This window comes from Limulus polyphemus, unplaced genomic scaffold (genome assembly GCF_000517525.1).
Source record: "Limulus polyphemus unplaced genomic scaffold, Limulus_polyphemus-2.1.2 Scaffold1253, whole genome shotgun sequence".
NCBI lineage: Eukaryota > Metazoa > Arthropoda > Merostomata > Xiphosura > Limulidae > Limulus > Limulus polyphemus.
Window position 1 is genome coordinate 38,616 of NW_013666863.1, and position 9,183 is coordinate 47,798.

The window sequence follows — 9,183 nt, forward strand, 5'->3', positions numbered from 1 at the left end:
GATCTTCCAATTTAACTGCTACAGTCTACTTCGCTAATTAACTTCTGCACTTTTTACTTTCAGATTTCATCAGTTAGCTAAAACAGGAGTAAATAATCACGGGGCTATGGTGATGTTCAATACGTTAACTTTAAAAAACGTTGTTTACATGGTTTTATTTCAAGGTTGTGGGAGAATGTCTGATGAAAAACAACAAAGACAAACTGAACGAGTCTAAAATGAAGATATACAAAACTTTATTCGTCATATTTCCATTCAGTAAGACGAGTATTAATCTCCATTCATTGAACACTGCACACAATAGTGGGGGTTAGCTCTACAAATTACAATAGACGGTAGTAACATTCCTAAAACGTTATCTTGAATCACGAATAACATATGTAATATAAAATGTTTAGATCACAACCAAGCCTACTGTTTGATAAAACCGTACCTACGATACAACTCATCCACTGGTTTTCCACAGCCGATACAAGTCATGTGACCAGCGTTATCCAGTAATCTTTACAACTGTTAGAAAACCTTGAATATATGTTTTTCATAGGCTTTCAAGTTATCTTCTGCAGAATTTTTAGAGCCCTCTGTACATACCTGATCACATTATAAGAAATAAAAGTAACATTGAGCAGTTGTGAAGTTTATATTTACCAGTAAAAACAACATTAAGAGCATTTGTCCTGAAGCGCCAACTACAAAAAAAAAAAAAGTTTAATTTCAAAGTTTTCATCATATCATAAAATTGGATGATTAACGTAAGCATTATTTGGACATAAAATTGCACAACCAAGACTATCAAATCGTGTGCAAACATTACATGGTAATTCAACTACCTCTAAGATTTCTAGTACAATAAATACCACAACAGGCTAGTTAGTACACATAATCAAGGTATAATGAATCACGTCACGAAGAAACCATTTTTACCTGTAGATTAGCAAATACAAACACATTTAATCGATCTTTTACATGTTTAATATATCGTTAAAAAGCCTTTGTTTTTAGCTGTGTCAGCTTGTTACTTTCACTTTAAAAGCTATTTCTACACACACATCATAATAACCTGTTACAAAACTATATTCCAAACTTAATGATGAGGAGGAAATGATAAAACAAAAAAGATCAGAAGCAATAGAAACCTATGAAAGACCTCGTTATTCAAAACTGTATTAGTGGGATTAGATCAAGCTGAAAATAAAGTTCATAAGCACAGTGATTATCTTGTCAACATACGAGTCATAGCTCTTCCAGATGTGGGTCACAACTTGAAACGCTTTGTAAAATTAAACAAACTAAATTATCAACGCTGGAGTCATAGCTCTTCCAGATGTGGGTCACAACTTGAAACGCTTTGTAAATTTAAACAAACTAAATTATCAACGCTAGAGTCATAGCTCTTCCAGATGTGGGTCACAACTTGAAACGCTTTGTAAAATTAAACAAACTAAATTATCAACGCTAGAGTCATAGCTCTTCCATGTGTGGGTCACAACTTGAAACACTGACTTTTTAAAATTAAATAAACTAAATTATCAACTAAGAACTTGGTTTAGTAATGTCAATAAACTTAACTGAGAATCGTGAGCCATAGTTCCAAATTTCGTTTTTTAACTTCAATAATCCTACTTAGATCCAAAGTTTAGTATTACTCATTAAATCTATTTATCTTCGTGTGTATCTTAGATACAAAATTTAGTTCAGTATCACTCAATAATGCTACTTATATTCGTGTGTCTTAGATGTAAAATTCAGTTGGTGTTAGCCAAAAATCGTACTTGTTAAAGTGTGTGACATGGCTTCAGAGCTCAGATAAGTATAAGTCAAACATCGTACTTGTTTAACGTTGTTTCAGAGCTTGGTTTAACATTTGTTAAAACTCGTATTTATTAACGTTTGGTTTATGGTTTCAGAGACTGGTTTAGCATTTGTCAGAAATCGCACTTGTCAACGTGTGGGCTATGGTTTCAGATACTGTTTTGGTAACAATGAATAAAATTACATGTCAGAGTTAAGGTTTAAGACTTCAACGTTTAGTTTTATAACAGTCATTAATTAAACCAACTTGTAAACATGTGATTATTAACTTTTAAAGCTTAGTTTTGTTAAAGAAAACAATCTTATTTATCTACGTACGGGTCACTTCCAATTACCGGGCTGTATACCCGAGAAGTGACCACGACTGACCATCATATTTCTATAAAAGCATCGTTATAAATCCAATATCAGGGGAATGCGCAAATATGCCTGATAAGTGACACGATAACATTGACTACTGACAGCTTGTTTATAAAGCAAGGAACATGATATCCAGAGCAGTCTTCAGGCGTGAATTCCGAACTTTCCCTTCAAGAAGGATTATCGGGTTTCTTTTGGTTTCAATATACTTTTGTGTCTATGCAACTTCTGCGTATAGTTAATAACCTGATATATGCTCCGTTTGTTTATTTCAAAATTTGAAATTTTCAGAGATAACTTACAAATATACACATTTTATTTCCAAAGCGTTTACCAAAAAAATAAATAAAAAATACAACAAGTAAACAGAGCCACATGACTAGCATCAGCTCTTTCCATTGGCCAGAACAGGGGAGATTTACTAAAACCATGATACAAAGTGTATACATACACACACGTCTTTTATAGTATTCGTGACCTAATCATATACACATATTTTACATACTTAAAGGTCGTTACGTTAGATGAAAAATATAAAAGTATTTATTTTCAAAACTATTTTTGGAAAGTTTTAATTTATTTTTCTGTTGATTGATTTCTTGAATACTAAACAACAACAACTAGGAAACTTGAATATTTAAATATATATTTATCTAACTAGTTGTGTCAGCAACAAAATATATTAACGCTGTACATACTGAACACGTGCCCTGAAATCTATGGACGCAAATAACTTTAGGGGTTAGCATGATGTCAGTGCACACACACACCGCATAAAAGTATACAAAAACACAAACAAATAGCAAAAAAATTCTTGGGGGTTAGTTACTCTTTTACCTCATAAGAACCCAAACATTAAATATAGTACAATCTTCCAGTAGTGCTACCTTACTCAAAAAGTTCAGTTTGTTACTTAGACATCATCTACGTTACCTGCACTGTATATCTACACCATCATCTACGTACATTACTTTATAAAGCATACACATGAATTACCATGGTGTTCATATTTAACAAGAAACATGTTTCATTCACTTCAAAGGTCAATTGAATAGGGCGATAATTCTAGATTTATACACAGTCTGGCGTCATACACTAATGAATATACGATACTTAACGTTATACATAATATATCTGTTATGAGATTTATAAATTCTTATCTTGTCATGCAATAAGTCCTACAAGTTTGACACATACCAACAAAACGTTACAAGTTAAATTCAGCTCAGTTGAACATTACATGTTGGTTGAGGTCAGCTGAACAATCAAGACTGACTAAGTCCTGTTGAACGTTACATGTTGATTGAGGTCAGTTGAACAATCAAGACTGATTAAGTCCTGTTGAACGTTACATGTTGATTGAGGTCAGTTGAACAATCAAGACTGATTAAGTCTTGTTGAACATTACATGTTGGTTGAGGTCAGCAGAACAATCAAGACTGACTAAGTCCTGTTGAACGTTACATGTTGATTGAGGTCAGTTGAACAATCAAGACTGATTAAGTCTTGTTGAACATTACATGTTGGTTGAGTTCAGCTGAACAATCAAGATTGACTAAGTCCTGTTGAACGTTACATGTTGATTGAGGTCAGTTGAACAATCAAGACTGATTAAGTCTTGTTGAACGTTACATGTTGGTTGAGGTCAGCTGAACAATCAAGATTGATTAAGTCCTGTTGAACACTACATGTTGGTTGAGTTCAGCTGAACAATCAAGACTGACTTAGTCCTGTTGAACACTGCATGCTAGTTGAGGTCAGCTGAACAATCAAGATTGATTAAGTCCTGTTGAACACTACATGTTGGTTGAGTTCAGCTGAACAATCAAGACTGACTTAGTCCTGTTGAACATTGCATGCTAGTTGAGGTCAGCTGAACAATCAAGATTGATTAAGTCCTGTTGAACATCACACGTGTGGTTGAGTTCAGCTGAACAATCCAGATTGATTAAGTCCTGTTGAACATTACATGTTGGTTGAGTTCAGCTGAACAATCAAGATTGATTAAGTCCTGTTGAACATCACACGTGTGGTTGAGGTTAGTTGACCAAATAAAACCGATTACGTTCTGTTGAACATTATGTTGAGATTGAGGCCAGCTGAGCAAACAAAACTGTTCACTTCAAATTTACAAACGAGTTAAGTTCAGTCGAATATTACAATATTTGAGGTTAACGTATGTCCACTATAACACTAATTTCTGCAGCATACTTCAGTTACAAGTTACTAACGTTGTTTACGCTCCGTTCTACCTTCTTCATACATAATATAAACTACTTATATTTCTAGCCACACACACGTTACTATAAAACCCTTTTTTAGGTAATAAAATTCACTGGGTTCACTGAATATAATGATTCATATTATTCTTAAGGTATCAGGATTCATGTTATTCAACCCATATGACCCCAGAGTAAGAATAACAAGCGGAATATGGAAACCACGTTGGTAAATTAGTTTTTGGTTATTTTCTTAGAAATGAAAGCACGTCAGTAGACTTAATTATGTTTTTTTTTTTCTCAACAAAGAATATCTAAGCCCTATTTAGATACAACTGAGCATTTGCCCTTGGTTACAGGAGATCATCTCAGAAACAAGATAATACAAGATTAATAATATTTATGAATAAAACATGCAACAACCCCCCCCCCCTATAACAAAATCCACTAATCTATATCCACTTCACGACAAACATTTCTAAACTCCACACACCTCTGAATTATAAGATGTTTCTAAATATGTCACAAACTGATATGTATAAGAATATTTTATATATAAATACCAATTATTTAGTACCAACTCTTTGAACTAATCCACACAGGACGGTCTTTAAATAGTTCTTGACATTAGCACAGCACTTTTAAAACGCGAGTTTTAAACTTTGTTGACAGTAAACACTTTGAGATCGAGAATCATACTTGTAACCTTGACACCAAACTGCGTGGTTAACATGGGATATTTACATATTCAATATGCCTTCTGTATTACGAAAACTAATAACATCTACACGATACGAGGTGATAATTTAAACTAAATAACCCAACACGTTTTACCGTATAGCTTAGCAATACTAATATGAAACTGATATACACGGAAAGTAGTAACTCAAGGCCTCTATTAGTTATTGTTAAAGTAGGATCAAGTTAATTTTAGGATCTTACTAAATAAACAAAACAGACATTAATTATACAATCACAATACTAAGTAATTAAAAACATAAAAACGTGCAGTAACTTGGACGACAGATTACTGGCCAGTGACATACGACATAATGTTAAAACCTGAACTGAAATGCCTTGCTACCAGATTTCATGAAAAATGATCAATGTCTGTACTACATATTTTGAAATGACCCGCTACATTTTACTACCAGACTTTAAGGTAATACTGACCACTGACTGCAACAATATTTTGAAATGAACTATAGTACCAGATTTCACAAAACTGACTAATTATTACTGCATAATAAGAAAGGACAAATAACATCTCACCACCAGACTTCATGATACCACCGAACAATGACTTTATTATATGCTATGAAAAAATCTTAATATTAGATTTTATGATAACACTAGTTTGGACAAAACGTTTCACGTAGTCCCTCCTTTACCATAAATACACGGACCAGTCTTTAATTTTATGATAACACTAGTTTGGACAAAACGTTTCACGTAGCCCCTCCTTTACCATAAATACACGGACCAGTCTTTAATTTTATTTCAAATAAAATGTACAAAAGCCATTCAAACCATAATATAAATTCACACCGCGGTCAGATACCGACGTTAATATAAACAGAAACCTGGTTCACTCAATAAATTCGATTGATCACTTGATTTAATCTCAATCCACAGATAATGTATACACGCGATTCTTTAAATAACTAAAGAATGAAGTGATTTATACAGGTTATAAACCGATACATTCTGTATTTAAGTTTTAGGTATCTAGTATATTCCATGGACTCACTGTTCTTGTTAAAGACAGTTATATTCCTTAACCATTCAGTACGTCTGGCTTCTGTCCTGATACTCTAGATTTGAATGTTATTAACCATATTGCCAGCTAAAATCAACATCACAACATCGTAAAATAGTATTTTGAAACAAAGTAAAATATAATTGGTTTGTTTTAAGAACTGGAAACAAACATTGTATGCAATATGTGTTTTATGTTTGTAACAAAGTTAGTCAAGTGTACAAAGGTAATCCTATCACCACACCTTCAGTGCCTTTTCTTTATTAAAAGTAGACTTAATTCATCCTATGGAAAGCACATAGGGCGCGTTGGGCATGATTAATGAGTACAATACCTAGGAAACGGTTTCTGAATCTGAACACAATGCCGCCAGAGGAGAATTTGTCCTTAATTCATATCGCCGAATGCCGGTGGCTAAGCTAATGCACTTCACCCCCCCAACGTTTAGTCACTCAAATACAGGGGTCTAATCCTAATCTGAGGGCTAAGCTTTAAGTTTAAAGCATAAGGTGGACGAATAATCAAATACTTTTTACCAAGAAAAACATCATTTGACAAATTTATAGTCCGTAAGAAACTGTTCTTAAAATGAAACATTTAGTTCCCAAATCTTTAAAAATAATTTTGACACATTGCAAAGATCATACATTACATCGAAATACTATAATAATGACTTATTTTTGAAATATTCATAAATAATGTTGGAACAAACGTTACTTGCACATTTAATCATGACATCCATATATTTACATAACATGCATGTTTACCTTACGTTCCAAGCATATACGATGACAAATTCACTATAATAGACTGTCTAACTTTATGTACCTTTTCAACCGTACAACCTCACTCGTAACTCAGTAACAGAGATTATAACCTAATCCTACGGGATAAATAACATAACAACATTCCTAATACAATGCATACACATGAGAAGTTACATACACATATTATAATGTCAACTACATTCAAATATCAACTGTCTTAACATTTACTGCTAGTCCAGTTTGAAAATCTCACGTAACCCACAGATAGTGATGGGGTGAAGTTCCTCAGGTGTCGACGTTTCTAGTAGGACACACCTGATAAGATTCAACTATATTATATACTAATAAGTTCTAAACTACATGCATGCAGAATCCGTTATTATATTGTTAACTATGTGAACAGTAGCTAGTTACAGACCGAATTTTCTATTTACTTTTATACAGACATTCTACGCTTAAACAAATTATAATATTCACCAATCAATGGGCTTTCAAGAGGAAAATGTCATTACTTAACTAATGTCATCCTGTACAGTTCAACCTTTCGTGTTGTTATAAATTAGTTTCAAATACCAAATTAAAGAACAAATTACGAGAACAGGTCAATATTTTTGTAGTCCTTCTTAAACGTACAAAACCTTCTCGTCGGCACTACTGAGTTGGCTTAATCTTTTTCGTTCAGATAACTTTAGTTTTATGGACGTTACAACCAATGTCTGTTCACTGTATGGAGCAGCTCTTTTCTTCTCGAAGAATGGGACCCTTGGTGGCGTTTTCCACCATTTCATCGTCTTCAATCCTATACGAGAAAAAGAAAACATTAATTTCAACTGAACTGGGAAAATTTAGTCTGTTTCAGATATTCCAATGAAGCTAAACAAGGGTTATAGCTGAGCTAGCTTTCTGTAATTTTGCACTGATAGAATAGACGAAGGCAGGTAGTCAACAATACCAATCAACATCTCTTTGGAAACATTAATCGAATAGTGAGATTTGAGAATCACTTTTATAACGCACCCACGACCACCAGTTGCGTAGAGTGATTTTTTCTTCTACGGGCAGGACGCGAAACATGAACCTTTGGATCCATATTCGAGTCTGCTAACCACTAGGTCACGCCAGACTCAAACTGGAAAAGAGATGTAAACATTTGGTAGAGGAAATATGAGCACAATAAAGAATAAAATTTGTGTTTGCAACGTAATGTAAGTAGGCTTAACTTCTGTTAGCTATAAATGCATAGATATTTGACTTATTTATTGTTATTCCAAGTAAGTAAACAGGAAAGGAGAACTAAGAGTTGTTATATCCAACATAATGTTAGCGAACTATCTCACCTGGTGGACATAATAATAGCGAACTATTTCATCTGGTGGACATAATGATAGCGAACTATTTCATCTGGTGGACATAATGATAGCGAACTATCTCACCTGGTGGACATTATGATAGCGAACTATCTCACCTGGTGGACATTATGATAGCGAACTATTTCATCTGGTGGACATAATGATAGCGAACTATTTCATCTGGTGGACATAATGATAGCGAACTATTTCATCTGGTGGACATAATGATAGCGAACTATTTCATCTGGTGGACATAATGATAGCGAACTATTTCATCTGGTGGACATAATGATAGCGAACTATCTCACCTGGTGGAATTCCTTTCTGTCAGATAAAACATGCCGATTTTAAATCTCAAGATAATTTTAAAAATATCACCTAATCTTTCTGTGGTTAAATATGTATTAGTGGAATTAATGTCGAATGTACTACTGTCGTTTTTATACTCTATCTGTAAATGTGATAATTTATAATTCATCATATGAGCAGCACTTAGAGTAATTCATGATAGGCAGATTTAACAGCATTAGTGTTCATGAGGAAAAGGACCAATACTTCCAGAAGTTACCCATAACTAACAAATAAAGTTCTTTAATTTGGTTCAGCTAGACGTTCCTGATTCAGCAGTGAAAAACTAGAGGCAAGTATGCTAGTCAATATCACCTACTGCAAACTCCTAGGCTATTCTTTTACTAACGAATAGTGGGATTGACCATCACATTATAACATCTCCATGGCTGAAAAGACAAGCATGTTAGGTGGGACGGGGATTCCAACCCGCAAATTGCGAGTCGACTGCTATAACCACTTGGCCATGCAGTTCTTAAGTAACCAGAAAATAACTGATGCATAACTCAAAATGCTCATAGCTAAAGCGTAGTCCACTAAGCTCATAGCCCCCCCAGTGGCACAGCGAT

At 34.0% G+C, this 9,183-nt stretch overlaps 1 protein-coding gene across 6 annotated transcripts in view; it reads right to left on the minus strand.

Moving 5' to 3' along the window:
- Window positions 1–219: 219 nt before the first annotated feature.
- The window catches only part of LOC106462791 (EH domain-binding protein 1-like), a 143,550-nt gene continuing 134,586 nt past the window's right edge, over window positions 220–9,183 (minus strand). For all 6 annotated transcript variants that reach the window (XM_022390136.1, XM_013922753.2, XM_022390133.1 and 3 more), the window contains one exon: window positions 220–7,716. In XM_022390136.1, coding sequence (XP_022245844.1) covers window positions 7,638–7,716 — 79 coding nt within the window. In that variant the 3' untranslated portion in view covers window positions 220–7,637. The remainder of the gene's footprint in view (window positions 7,717–9,183) is intronic.